The 15172-nt window shown below is 42.6% G+C and overlaps 1 protein-coding gene across 2 annotated transcripts in view; it reads left to right on the top strand.

The window, feature by feature from the left end:
• MGMT (O-6-methylguanine-DNA methyltransferase) overlaps positions 1–15172 on the top strand; it is a 139297-nt gene that overhangs the window by 13918 nt on the left and 110207 nt on the right. For both annotated transcript variants that reach the window (XM_041461647.1, XM_041461648.1), the window contains exon 3: positions 5511–5650. In XM_041461647.1, coding sequence (XP_041317581.1) covers positions 5511–5650 — 140 coding nt within the window. The remainder of the gene's footprint in view (positions 1–5510; positions 5651–15172) is intronic.

Raw genomic sequence — 15172 nt, 5'->3', positions numbered from 1 at the left:
GGTTTGGGTTGGAAAAGACCTTAAAACTCATCCAATTCCACCCTGCCATGGCAGGGACACCTTCCCCTGTCCCAGGTGCTCCAGCCCCAGTGTCCAGCCTGGCCTTGGGCACTGCCAGGGATCCAGGGGCAGCCACAGCTTCATATTTTTCATATTTCTTTGGAATTCACACCATTCTATTTAGTTGGAAATCTTTGAACTCTTTTTTTTTTTTTTTTTTTTTTTTTCAAGAGGAGGAAGCAGCTTTTAGAAAAATTGGTCTTTTAGCTTGGAAATAAATCAGACATTTCATAACAAGCAAAAAGACTGAGAATTAAATATTTCTCTCTAACTTTTATTCCAGTATAGCAAAGTGATACTAATATTCCAATATATTAAACTTCCACTATATTTCACTTCAATTTTCAATATATTTCACTTTTAGTGTGAAAATTCCAACAAACTCTTTCCTTCTTTCTTCTCTGCAGTAAAATTATTTGTAGTACATAAACTCTTTGTTCTCTTGGAACAGTAGCTTTTGTAAGGTGAAAATACAGATTATTAATCAAGATATTAACAGGAGTAGAATTTTAGATTGTTCTGATTGCATGGATCCTGTCTTCTATTCACAGCCCTTAAATCTTTCTCTGCCTTGAAACACTAAAAAATTGCTTTTTCCTCTAAGACAAGGCCCATAAGGTTGGAAAATCACCCTCCACCCTGCACTATATGTGCAGAAATACATTACCTTTACTATTAATATCTTTTCCCATATTCTTTACGTACAATGGATTGTTTCCTTTCAAATAAACAGGCAGAACCCAGTAAAACAAATACAGGAAGTTTTAAACTATTAAGGAGATGTGGAGAGAGCTGTAATTCAGTGAAATCCTTGGATGGGTGGCCCACTGGCATGGGCAGCCTCATCAGTGGCAGAGGCTTTTTGACACTAAAATCATTTTGCAAACATTGGTTTGTGATGGATTTTTGCTTTGCCTGATGGGATTTGATAAGGATTTTGTTAGGAGAAGGATGCAAACTTACTGCATCAGGAAGGGTGGCTGAAATGAAGAAGCAAATTGCCAAACTCTGATATATTCCCCTTAAATTTAAATCCAATATTTGAAGCTTTGATTGAATTTTAATTTAAAACTTAAATCAATAGCAAGCAGGTTTGAGATACTCAAAAGAAGGACTCTCTAGGAGTTCAGGCCTGGTGGTTTTTTCCTGTAATTAAGATGAAGAAGCAGCTTCCCTGGCATTTATTGATCCTCCTCAAACTCAACAAATGTCCTTTTTGGTGAGTCCCTGATATTCTATGGCACCATCACAACAGGGCAGGTGTTTGTGAATTGTAGCTCATTTGTTGATGCAAATGTCAGGACTTGGATGGAGTTTTTGGGATAAATTTATGGAGAATGGGAAGTGATGGAGTTTTTGGGATAAATTTGTGGAGAATGGGAAGTAAATGAACAAGATGGTGCTTGGTCACACCTCTCCTGGGGTGGGTGTCAACACCTCCAAGGGAATCACCTGCAGGTAGTGATCCAGTGGATTAATGCATTCAGGAATTCAGATTTTATGGGTTGGAATTCCTCTGATTGGTGCAATCTGGGGTCCTCTGAGAGTAATTTTTAGTGTTGGAAGGCAGTGCATGGTTCCCTCCTAGCCCAGCATGGAGCAAGGTCGTGTGGGAAACCTCCTGAGGCACCTGGGTGGGTTCTTCAGCTCCACAGAAGTGTGAGGAACTAAACAGCATTTCCAAATGTGCAGCAGTGGCTTGGCTAGAAATGGTAGAAATGGGACCATTTTGGGGTCTGAGGGAAATAGGGGGAAGAATTGCAATGCAGTTTCCTGCTGTTGGTTGTATTTCCATCACATGTAGCTCAATTAATCTGAAAATGATCAGGAGACCCCTTTCTTGAAGGAACTGGGACATCTCCCTGATTAATGCAGGTTTGAAAAAATCCAATTGCAGCATGTGTGAGGCCACATTCGATTTGCCAGCTGAATATGTTATTTTTGCCTTGATTCTCAGAAATATTTGAGGGGAAAAGAAAAAAATTCGTGAGGACTTCCATGCTGTAGCCTAATGGAAATCCCCTGTTAAATCAGATGCAGAGGGGATTATTGTTAATATTTTGATATTGGTGTGGTGGGTTTATATTGTAAAAGCAGAGTGAAGGAAATGGAAAAACCTGAGGAGGGGAGATCCATCAGAGATAGGGCTCTGATGGGAAGGATTCAGTTCAGTATTCATAATACTGAAAGGAAAATCAGGGTCTGCTCTCTGGACTTTTCTGGAAAACACAAATTGTTTTCTGGGAGAACGTGGAGCATGGAAATGCTTTGCTACAGATTTATTTTTTTTTAAGCCTAGTTGATTCTCAAGATTTCTCTGCCATTTTATTTCTCTGTTCATCATTATGGATATGAATTGAATTCTAGGACGTCAGGCAAATGTTCAGAGGAGTTTTTGGGGGTGTTAGGAGCAACAGGACATAGAAATATTTGAATTATTTACTGTTGTGTGAAAGCTGCTAAATGCAAATTTGAATAAAATTGCAATTTTCCAGTTTGCTGTATTTAGCAGTCTGGTGAGGTGAACTTACAAGTGTTGTTCCTACGGTTTTATTTCTTTGAGAAAACTCCAGAGGTTGGCAGATGTTTCCTCTCTAAAAATTGTAATTTTTTCCTAGCTAATAGCAAAATTACGAGATATTTTGATACAGAATTGTAGGTATTGCAGTGGAAGGGCAGAATGAAGGTGGAGATGATGCAGAAGCTGATCAGAATTCTTCCAGTTTTTCATAAAATCATGCTGTGGGTTGGAAAGGGATCCCAAATCCCAGCCAGTGCCACCCCTGCCATGGCAGGGACACCTTCCCCTGCCCCAGGTGCTCCAGCCCCAGTGTCCAGCCTGGCCTTGGGCACTGCCAGGGATCCAGGGGAAGTGTCCAGCCAGCACCAGCACCACTAAACCCCATCCTGAAGTGCCACATCCTCGTGGTTTTGGAGCACTGCCGGGGATGGTGACTCCACCACTTCCCCTGTCAGCCTGTTCCAATGCTTGACAACCCTTTCTGGGGGGAAATTTCTGCTCCTGTCCAGCCTAAATAACAGCATTAGTGTCTGGACAGAGGAGTGTGCATTGTCCATCTGCCAGTGACCTTCATCCTGGAGCATCCCAACCCAATTGCATATGGATGTGGATTGATGTCCTGCAGCCTCATTCCTTTACAAAAATAAACCTCCTGAATATTGCTGCCCAATGAATATGATAAACAAGGCAGCAGATAGGAGTTGCAGTCACTCAGGGTTTCATCTGTAAAGTTTAGTTCAACTTGGAGAGAGCTCAGAGGGTTATTGATAGTTCTCTGCTGCTCCCTGCATCCTGGGTTTTGTTCTGATGGAAAAGTTGTGGAGCATGTGGTGTGAGGTTCAGTGCATCTGGTTCAGGGCTGTCAAACCAATAAACATGAAGAATGTGTGCTGGTTTGCCACATATGTAGATTTTACTGCTTGTTTGCTGACTTCTGCTCCAAAGAAGTTCTCCCATGTCCTCCAGGAGGGTGAAGGAACATGGAAAAAGTTGGTTGGGAAGGAGTTTCTTTGTGATGCCACCAAACATTTGCTTATTCGGCAATTGGAGTTGCAGTCCAAGTAAATAAACCACAGGGAACCTGCACGTCCTGGACTTCTCCAAGCTGAGTGAGGTTGCTCTGATTGCTGCATGTCTGCAGTGGAGGAATTGTGTAAGAAATGTGTGCTGGTTTGCCACATATGTAGATTTTACTGCTTGTTTGCTGACTTCTGCAATGAGATGCTGCTCCAAAGAAGTTCTCCCATGTCCTCCAGGAGGGTGAAGGAACATGGAAAAAGTTGGTTGGGAAGGAGTTTCTTTGTGATGCCACCAAACATTTGCTTATTCGGCAATTGGAGTTGCAGTCCAAGTAAATAAACCACAGGGAACCTGCACATCCTGGACTTCTCCAAGCTGAGTGGGGTTGCTCTGGTTGCTGCATGTCTGCAATGGAATTGTGTAAGAGCTTCCCAAAATTCAGGGCTTTAGGTTTACTTTTGCTCTAGTTATGCAAAGCCGTCAGCTTGATGGTTTTTCTGCTCTCTCACACTGGTTATATTACTCACAGATGTGACTTCATTCCACAGCACTTAATAATGGGGATTGAAAGGATTCTCTTATTTGGAAAACAACGAATTGTTGTACAGCTGTGAGCAGTGGGCAGCTGTAAGTCACCCTGCTGGACCTGCTCTGGCATTCATGGAATCCCAGAATGGCTTGGGTTGGAAGGGATCTTAAATCTCATTTCATCCCATCCCCTGCCATGGGCAGGGACACCTTCCACTGCACCAGGTTGCTCCAAGCCCCATCCAACCTTGAACACAGGGAAGTAAATAAAATAAATCCAAGAAATTTGTTGTTCTCTCAGCGTTGCAGGAAACCTCATGAGGTTCAACAGGTCAAGTGCAGAGTCCTGCACCTGGAGGGACAGGACACAGGGAATGGCTTCTCAGAGGGCAGGGTTAATTGGGATTTTGGGAAGGAATTATTCCCTGGGAGGGTGGGCAGGCCCTGCATCCCTGGCAGTGCCCAAGGCCAGGTTGGATGTTGGGGCTTGGAGCACCTGGGACAGTGGAAGGTGTGGAAATAAGTGATTTTTAAGTTCCCTTCCATCCCAAACAGTTGTAGGAGCCTTTTATTCTGTGTTTGCTGGTGGAGTTACCTTGTTCTGCCCCACAGTTTCTCAGTTTTTCCCTTTTTTCCCAGTTTCACAGAGCTCTTTGGAGCACAGGACTTTCTGTGTGTGGTCTGGACCAAAGGTTTGGTGTCTGGGTGACTGCAGAGGACACTGGTGGTGTTCTGTCCTGTCCTGCTGCAGTGATGGCACAAACCAAACTGGGAATACAACTCACACTTCCGGACTTGGTGGGGGTTTTTAGCCAAGATGAATTTGACAAGTCTGTTATTGTTGGTCTTGTCCAATATTGAGAAATACTTGGCAGCTGTTTCCAGCTACATCCTATCAGTAATCGTAAAAGCAGACTGGTAACAATGGGAATAAAAATATGCTTCTTTTCCTAAGGAATGATTGATTTTTTCATGTGTTTTCTTTTCCAGCAGACATATTCTATTTGTGTTCCAGCTGTTATTTGCATAACACTGCTGCTCTAAACCACTGAATCTACTTTGTTGTCACAACAGTCCTGTTTTAAATAAGTGTCACAACACATTGGATTTTAGCTGATAAACCAGCCATGAAACTGCTGCTATTTCACTTTTTTATGAAGATCACTGTGCTGCTAGTTAATGGTTTTTTTGAGACTTTGATTTAGGTGCTGACTTCTGAAGATAGATCATTTTAAGTTGGAATTTTGAAAGTGAATGCCGTAGTTGAGGAAACTTAAAATTCACTGTTGTTCACTTTTTCCAAATTGCTTATGAGAACTACTCAGATCTGTTCCTTGCTGCAAATCCCTGCAGTTAAAGAGGATTTTATTTCCTTGAACAGGTGAATTCCAAGCAGGGAGGATCTCCATGCAAGCAGAAGCAGGTGGTTCTGCTCAGCCCCCTGGGCAGGATCGAGATCTCGGGCTGCGAGACGGGCGTACATGAAATAAAACTTCCCAAAACGAGCCTGCTGCCAAGTGGGTGAGTTCATGTCCTATTGATCCTGGCCTTCTGTTTGTGCTGCAGGAAGGAGATTGCCCAGAGGATCTGAGAGCACGCTTGTTTTTGCTGATCCTTCTGGGAGGAGTCTCTTGTGCCCTTAAGGACTCCAAAATACATCAATTTCTGTGCTGCTGCCTCAAAAATATTATCAAACATTTTTAAACTGTAAGTGCTTTTAATGTAAGTTCTGAAAGAATCTCCTGCCTGCCTTAATTTTTGGCACACTTAGAAATGTCACTGAGGGTAAAATCTCCTTGCACACCTCACAAATCTTGCAGACCTACATCTATTTTTCTATTTTTAAATTTTTAAATTTTTATTTTTTATATTCTTTTATTATTTTTAAATTTTTTTATATTTTTACATTTTATGTTTTTACATTTTATATTTTTACATTTTTACATTTTATGTTTTTACGTTTTATATTTTTATATTTTTACATTTTTACATTTTATATTTTTATATTTTTACATTTTATATTTTTCTATTTTATATCATATATTTTAATATTTTATGTTTTTATATTTAAATATATTTTAGTATTTTTATATTTTCTTTTTATATTATATTTTTTTATATTTTTTAAATGTTCATATTTTTTGTATATATGTGCTACCTGTGCTCCAACAGGTAGATTCAGGACTGACTGATTGTTTTAATTACTGCACAGTGCTGGTGAGAGCTTTAGTTGTTTTCCCAGAGCTGTAATGTCTGCAGGAGTTTGGAACAGATCCCACGTGGCAGTGGAGGTGATGTCTCCAATCCAGGCCTGGCTGAGGAGGCATCAGTGCATTTTCCTGTTTGTTGTAAATTGTGTTCAGTCTGCTGGAGTCCATCTGTCCTGCTCAGATATTTGATTTTTTTTCCTTATTTGTGAGGAAATGTTCAGTGACATTTTTAGAAGGAGCGTTGAATTCATTCAGAATTGATGCTAAATTTCTATGCCAAATTTCTTTGGCAAAATCAAGACTTCTTAGGCTTTGTCAGACCTCTCTGAGACTGGTCTTTCAACTGAGTTTGGTAATTAAATTCCACTTTTCCACAGTCTGCTACAGCAGTGCTGCCACTGACGAGAATCAAACAGGTTTGGCTTCTTTTCTCAACGTTGTCTTTTTCATCCTGTGTTTGTGCCTGAAGTTCTCCATGGATTTTTAGGATGCTTGCTTTCCTATTTTATTCTCCTTGTAACTGAAATGGGTGTAAAGTTAATCAGGACTGTGGAGCATAATGTGTGTTCTGGTTGAAATGTGATTTTACCTCCCATACAAGAACTCTGAAGCCTCTGGATTTCACAGTTTTGCCACCTCTGGGGTATGGAAATAACTGCTGCACTTGCTTCAGATTCTGGATTTCTGCTGATGAGGAATGGAAATAAATGGGCATTTAGGATAAAGTTGGAACTTGGCTTTGCTGCAGAGCAAAACCTGCCTGGAGAACAGCCCAGGGGATGAGGATCTGCACCTTGTGAAGGGTAAATGTCAGTGAGGAGTGGAATAACAACAGGGAAAAGATTTGGAGCTCTCAGAGCCATTTTTAGGGATGGGTGCTGCTCTTGTACCAGAACATCTGGTAAAAAAATCTGGTTTTGTTTTACCAGGATGTCTGGTTTGATCACCTGCAACGCGTTCATGTTCTCTGGTTGAAGGTCATGATCTTGTTCTTCAGCAGAAGTTGGACAGTTTAGATCCTTTTCCTAAATTTTAATTTTCACCTGTTCTAGATCTTCACTTTTCTCGGTGGTGAGCTGACTTCATCTTGAGGCATTAGTGGCATCCTGGTAACTCTTAACCTCACAGGCTGCATGATTTATGTGCAAAAATTGTTACATTAGAGGGTCTACCACCAGGAATAACTCTGAAGCTAAAGGCAAGAAGAGTGTTTTTATGATTACTTTAAGAATTTAAATCTGAAGAAAGGTGGGACTTCCTTTTGTCTTTAGCACTAATAAAGTTCTAAAAATTTTAAAGCCATCTGTAAATGTTTGTGCTGAAGTATAACATTTAATCTCTTGTACTCATTGCTAGTGAATAGTTGTTAAATCTGGCCTCATTATTTTCGACAGAATAAAATAAAAACAAAGCAGTGCCTGGTGTTTCTCCTAACTGGCTAATAAACGGCATGGCAAAAACATTGGGTGGGAAAAAAAAAACCATAAGAAACATAAAAATTGATTTTAATGGACCCCTGTCAGAGAGAACCATAATGAGCACAAGTCTGGTAATAAATATTGGTATTCTGCTCCACGGTGCTTGGGACTTCTCATGTGGAATTGCATGTAACAATCAATAGAGATTTTAGGGTTTTTTAACAACAAAAATAAGTAAACCTTTGAAATATATAAATACTTAAGACTTGCAATCTGTCAGACAAACCTGGTAGTTGTAGAAAAATCTGATAAGAGCCCCTGGTTAATGGCATAATTGCTTTGTGGAGATCTCGCTCTGTTTTACAGCTTGTAAAATGCTGTGCAATTAATCACCTGAGATTACAACCTCCTCACTGATGGCTCTCCTTAAAACTTAAGAACACAGACTATAATGGAGCCTAAAAGGAGAAGCAACAAAGTAAAACCCAGTTTCAGTATGCTTGAAAGAAATTGATCTATTAATGAGATGAAACTAATTGTAATAACCTGAGGTTATTCTGCTCCCCGGGAAGCTGCCGGGGTTTAAAAGTCCAGACACGTCACAGAGGGATGGTTTCTTCTGGAGAGGAGGCATCTTTACCCAGGCTTCTGACATCCATGGTGTGCATCCCATTCCTGGAGCAGGATGGGCTTGGAGCAGCTGGGACAGTGGGAGGTGTCCCTGCCAGGCAGGGGTGGCACTGGGTGGGCTCTGAGAGCCCCAAACCAGGCTGGGATTCTGTGGTGAGGATGCCCTGACCCAAACAGGTCCCTGGAGGTTTGACATCTTAATCTGGACAAGTCTATCTATTTCTAAGAACTTCAGTTTCACAGTTCATATTTTAAAAAAACCCTTAAGTGTGTATAAGCTGTGTATATGTATTTTTATATATATATATATATATATATACATACACACATAATATATATATATACACATATATATACATATATGTGTGTGTGTATATGTATATATATAATGTAAGTTAGTTATATTACATTATATATATAAAATATATATTGCACTATATAATATATATATTATATAATATGTTGTACTATATAATTATATAGTACAGTATAATGGTATATAATGTATATATTTCGTGCTAGATCAGCTGTTGTAGTTTTTCTTTCAGTACATGCCAATCCAATGATTAGTTTTGATCGATCTTCCTCCAACATCCCAACCTGAAATATTGCAAGTGTTTAACACTTCTTGCTCATGTCCAAAAGGAAAACTCCCTTTCTTTTACTGTTATTTTACTTCCAAGTGTCTTCAGCAGCTTTGGAGTTTCAGAATTAGGTTTTTATTGTTGTTCTGCTGTTGTCAGCTGTGGTGTTCCCACACTGGGATGACTCTGTTTTGAGAAGCCTTGACTCATTCCAGAGGTGCAGGAGTAAATTATCTCCTTGGTGAGCAGGTAACACAAACCATGGCTTTCCCTCTGTTGAATATTTACAGCATGAAATACTTTGGAAATGTGGGCTGTGGACTTGGCATTGGGATGGCAGCAGGGAGCAGTTTCTCCCTGTGTTGCAAAAATCCAGATTCTCTCAGGAATTCCCTTTTTTTCCTCAGGGAAACCTCCCTGGTTTTGCCAGCTCTGGTCAGGATGGGGCAGGGGTTGTCTGGGCTGCTCATGTGCTGGGGCAGGGAAGCAGTGGGGGAACTGGAGGATTTTGGTAAAAGGGCTGTAGTAGAACATGCTTTGAGGAAAACTAAGCAGCTTTCACTGTGTGGTTGGGAAATCCTGCTGGGCACATGAGGGGATGACCACCATCATCCTGCTGCTGGGTGTGTGTGACACAAAAGTTAAATTTGCCCTCTGGAAGGTGGGCACAGATGCCAGGTGATGCCCACAGCCCTGTTGTGGAATGTTATTTATTCACCTGGGACTTGAGGATGCCACCATGAGTTAAGTTTCCCACTGAAAAGCTCAGCTGAGCAGCTGTGATCTGTCACTGCCATCCTTGGGGGGACACCAGGATGATTTGGGGACAGCCCCTCCTGGCTCTCTGGGGCTGCTGGGGTGTAGGACCAGCTCGAGCTTGCCAGAGGAGCCTGAGGAATTGTGTGTTGTTAAGAAATTGGTTTGTAAACTGAATTTGAGAAACTGCAGAGGAGGAGTTGGTGCTTCCTCCGTGTTTGGGAAGGAAAGTTGGGCAGCCTGACAAATGCTCAAACCCTGCATTCTCCTGGTGCTGTAGGAATACACCCAGGCTTCCTTTTGGGCTCTTTGAGAAGCAGTGTGCTCTCATCTGCCCTCTGTGTTCCCTGCAGGTTATTTGCAGTTTTCCTTAGTGTTTCATTCCCTCCATCTTACTGGGGGAGATAGGGGAGGAGGAACAAGGAGTCAGTTTGGCCCTTCCCATATTATTAATCTGCCTCAGCCTTTCAGGGTGGATCTGCAGTTCAAGAAGTTCACCAGCGTTTCAGTCAATCTCTCTCTGTCACTTTACAAGATCAGAAGCTCTCCAGAATCTCAGTTTAAGCAGGTTTCCAGCTGTTAGGGGTGGAAGGAAAATCTCAGGTGTGTGCAAAGGCAGAGGATGCAGCAGGGCAGGGAGTCTGATAAGAGCCTAGAACAATAACCTGGAGAGGTGTGAACCACTCTGCTCATCTCTGAGGTATTTAATCATAGCCAGTGGTGATGGTTTAAATGTCAACTTTGCTAAGTGTTTCATTCCTCATACTGTAAAATTTACTGGGAGTGATATCTCACTTTGATGCCACAAGTGGGAGGCATTTGGGAGAGTGCCACTCCTCCTATTTTTCCACTGAGCATCAGCCAAGGCTAAGAAACTTAGTGGAGCTCAGGGGCACAGTAAAAACCCACTGAAGGAGGTAGGGATGTGGCTTCACTGCTGCTTGGAGTGGATTCTGGTTTACCATGAACACCTGAGGTGACTGCTGTGAGTAGAGGATTATTGCCAGTGTGTCTTGGAAGAGGCTCCACTCTTCCTCATTCAAGTTCTTCCTTGAGAAATAAGAGATTTTCTGTTTAAAAATGGTGCAGGATAAAACCTGAATGAGCCAGAGAACATACTTGGGGTAAAGAAATTAATGGGTTGGGATGGGCTCTAAATGGAGAGTGGGAACAGGGATGGGAATGGGGCTGGGGAAGGGGATGGAGCCCCAGAAGAGGCTGAGGGAGGTGGGAGGGGGCTGGAGAATTCCTGAGGAGCTGGCAAGGGGCTGGAGAATTCCTGAGGAGCTGGGAAGGGAATGGAGAATTCCTGAGGAGCTGGGAAGGGGCTGGAGAATTCCTGAGGAGCTGGGAAGGGGCTGGAGAATTCCTGAGGAGATGGGAAGGGGCTGAGCCTGGAGCACAGGAGGCTCAGGGGCCCTTGTGGCTCTGCACAGCTCCTGCCAGGAGGGGACAGCCGGGGGGTCGGGCTGTGCTCCAGGGAACAGGGACAGGAGCAGAGGGAACGGCCTCAGGCTGGGCCAGGGCAGCTCAGGGTGGAAATTAAGAAAAACTTCTCATGGAAAGGATTGTAAAGCTTTGGAATAGGCTGCCCAGGGAGGTGTTGGAATCCCCATCCCCTAGGTGGGTTCAAGCTTGAGGACATGGTTGGTGCCTCTGGTTGAAGGTTGGATTTGATGATCTTGGAGGTCTTCTCCAACCTTAACAATGCCACAATTCTGTGTTAAAACACCAGTGCCTGTGAACAAATCCAGCAACAACTCCCGCCTCTTCTTTACTTCTGAAGTGCCTTGTGCCCAAAACCTTCAAGGTGCTGCTTTGGCTCAGAGAGCACCTGGTTTGTCTGGGTAATGCTTGTCCAAATCCAGGATTTCAGCCTTTTAACCCCTCCCAGTGCTGGCAGCATTGCTTTTCATGCTGATGAGCCAAGTCAGAGCCTGTTTGTGGTGCCTGTGAGGAGCAGTCACCAGAAGAAGATCACTCTTACGTAAATGTTCCCCTTTCAAAGAAAACCTTTCATTTCCAAATATCTTTTAACTTGTGGCACAAAGCTCTCACAAATCTCATTGAGTTTTCTGCCACTGGTTTTGGAAACAAAACATGCAGATGCCTGGGTAATAGGGAGATGATGCTTGTTACTTCAAATTACTTCAAAATAACAGGAAAGTGTATTTTAAAAAATAAGAAAGAAAGGAAAAAAGAAATATTGCCTTCTCTGGTAGAAATCTCTACAATATCCAGGCATCAATCTTTATTTCAGCAGATTCAATGGATGTGGCAGGAAGAGTTATTATATAGCATAGTCCTCCTTTTATTAAAAATAAACTGGGCTAGGGTTTTTCATAGTTTCTTGTGGAGATGCTACAGATTGTTTATGCTGCATCAGGCTAAGAAAACTTTTTATTGGAAGTGGTGTTTCCAAAACATGAACAAAATAACTCTCTGCATGTTTTTAGAGTTCAGCCTGACACGCAGTACAGCTCAAAGATGTGGTTTCACATGGTTTTAGGAATGGTTTGTGGGCAAAGTTTTATTGTCAGGTCTGGCTGGTGAATTTAATTCTGCATGATTAGCAAAACCCATGTTCCTCTCTCACTGAAGCTGAAGTGAATCTTGAGCAACTCCACTGTAATCAATACTAGACTTTAGCTGTGTTATTTTCCCTGACAGCACGGCTGCATTTCTATTATCTGTCAAAGGCAGCATTGCAAGATTCAAACAGGAGTGGGTTTTGCAAGGCTTCAGTTGTGGTTTTCTCCTGAAATCTTGGCAGAGAAGACTTTGAGGACTCTGTGCAAAAAAAAAAAAAAAAAAAAACCAAAATAAAAGTGCAGATTTTTTGGTGGATGATAAGCTGGATGTGAGCTGGCCACCTGGCAGTGCCCAAGGCCAGGCTGGACACTGGGGCTGGAGCACCTGGGACAGGGGAAGGTGTCCCTGCCATGGCAGGGGTGGAATGGCTGGGATTTGGGGTCCTTTCCAACCCAACCCATCCTGGGATTGTACAAACCCCTGCAGTGCTGGTTCCCCTCAAGCCCTGCCCCTTGCTCCCATCCCACATTTGGTAGCCAAGGCTCTCCAGGCTGCTCCTCCAGACACCTGTCAGTAAAACTCTTCCGTGGTTCAGTTCTCTCCCTCCAGGAGAGCTGCAGGAGGGATTCCTGTTACCCACATCCAGCTGGGTCTGTGCTCACCCCCTTCTGTTTGATCCCAAAACACCTCTGTGGCTTTAAATTGTTCCCAGCATTATCTGTGCATGTAATTTTGTTTATTTCGAGAACCACAGAATCAGGGAGGAAACCCAAGATGAAGAGTTGCAACATTCAAAACACCCACTAATTCTGGTACATAATAGAAACATAATCCATGTCATTATGCAGCCCATTTTCCCATCCTTATAGCAAGGATTTGCAATGGAAAAATGCTCCACTGCATTAATCTACCTCTGGCAGGGGAAGTGGAAAGGTTCCACCCCTGGCCTGAATTACTCCTGGCATTAGTGAAGACACACCAGACACTGTATCTGTGGCACAGCACAGGGCAGGGCATCAGGAAAGGATTTATTTTCTGGGAAATTTCTTGAGGAGATGATGCTGCATAGACAAATCCTCCCACTCCTCTTTGGTAGAATCATTTTTCAGCACTATTAGAGCTCTGCATCTTCCACACTGGAAAGAAAGAGTCATATTTGTGGTATTTTCAAGTGGGTGTCTGCACGAGTTATATTATCTAATACAGTTTGTTGTTACTTTTGCTGTTTTAAAATATCAGCACTGTAAAATGTGATCACTGGGCTGTTCTAACCATGAGGGTTACAAACACAGCCCAGCTGAGCAGCAAAGCTTGGTGAAAGTGGGCTTGTGGTGTTCAGACACACATCCATGTTAACATGAAAGGGTTGAAAACATCAGGTCAGTGCCATGGGTCACTGCCCAGCAGGAGCACTCCCAGCTCTCCCAGCCTGGCTCCAGAGGGGCTCCAGCCCTTGGAGCATCTCTGTGACCTCCTCTGGATTTGCTGCAGCAGCTCCAGGTCTTTGTGTTGTGGAGCCCAGAGCTGGGCACAGTTCTCCAGGAATTCAAGGAGGATTCTCCAGGACTCTCTCAAGGAGAAAGGGGGACAGTCCCTTGTGATGTATCCTGGGATGCTGTTGGCTTTTTGGTGCTGGATGGCTGTTCCCAGCTCCAGCTGGAGTTGGCAGCAGTTCCTGCTCTTCCCTGACCACTTTGGCTCACACATTTCAGTGAAACCCAAAGGTCTCACCCTGCCAGTGCCTGTACTAATTATGGCTGTTCTTAAAATGCCTCCCGTAATTCCTTCTATAAAAAGAATTTAAGGCTTGGTAGGACAAAGCCCAGTAAATCACCCTGGAGCTCAGAGCTGGGAGGGAATGTGTGTCCTTAACCCCAGGTGCTGCTGCAGTGGCTCATCTCTGCCATTCCAGGGATTTTCAGGGAAATGGCAAATGCTCCTCAGCACCCCATGCTGGGAGAGAAAGAGTTAAATTCTAAAACCTTACCCTGTAACTGTAAATGCCATTTTTCTTTCTTCACAAACGTAACCTTTTAACATTTATTTTTAGCTTTTACATTAATATATGTAAAAATATTAAAAGCTCTTGTATATTACATTAAAAACTTATGTCAGCTGCCCTGCTTTTTCCTATTTATTAAAACTTTTCAAGCAGTGAAAACATTTTACTTGTTAATGAGGGGAAGAAGGAAAATTAATGACATAGAGCTCGGATCTTCCAAGATGTCTCCTTTTAACCATGCAAAACCAGCTCTTTTCCCACACTATGTAGTTTAATTTCTGTGTTAGGGTTCAGTAAGCAAATGCAAATAGATTTAATGATTTGCATCAGTAGATCACTTCTCAGTTTAATATCCTCTGATATTTTGGTCAAGGACTTTTTCTTTGGAAGGCTACTGCTGTTTTGTGGAGGAAAAATATTAATAATGGTGGCATTGTGAGGTTCAAGTAAAGCAGGGGAAATGTATAACTTATTCAAAAGCAGCATCTCCCATTATCTTCTCACTAAGATCATGCAGTGGAAAAAGTTATCAGGGAAAAGACACTTAAGAAATAATTGTGAATTGCAGATCATATTAAACATTTAGTGCTGGTTTCCATCCCACATCTCATTCTCATTTTCTCTCCGAGTGTTCAGAGGCTGATCAGGTTGGCAGTGGTGAGAGGTGCCTTGCCCTGGGATGGGGAGTTGTCTTCTCCTCACCAGGAATAAACAGGAGCTGTTCCACCAGTCCAGGGTTGGGATGGTTTCATTGGAGCCTGCAGTATTTGCCTTACTTAAATCTAACTTCCCAAAATTCCTTAAAATGCCTGGTCATTAAATGAAAATAATTCCAAGGATGGATCTCTTGTAGATCGACCCCACCAGCTCGTCTTTGCTGGTTCTCACTGATTCGGGGTAAGAAATAAATT

This window comes from Pyrgilauda ruficollis, unplaced genomic scaffold, assembly GCF_017590135.1.
Source record: "Pyrgilauda ruficollis isolate IOZ18807 unplaced genomic scaffold, ASM1759013v1 scaffold15, whole genome shotgun sequence".
Lineage (NCBI taxonomy): Eukaryota > Metazoa > Chordata > Aves > Passeriformes > Passeridae > Pyrgilauda > Pyrgilauda ruficollis.
Note: the sequence above shows the minus strand (reverse complement) of the source record. Positions and strands in the feature narration are given on the sequence as shown.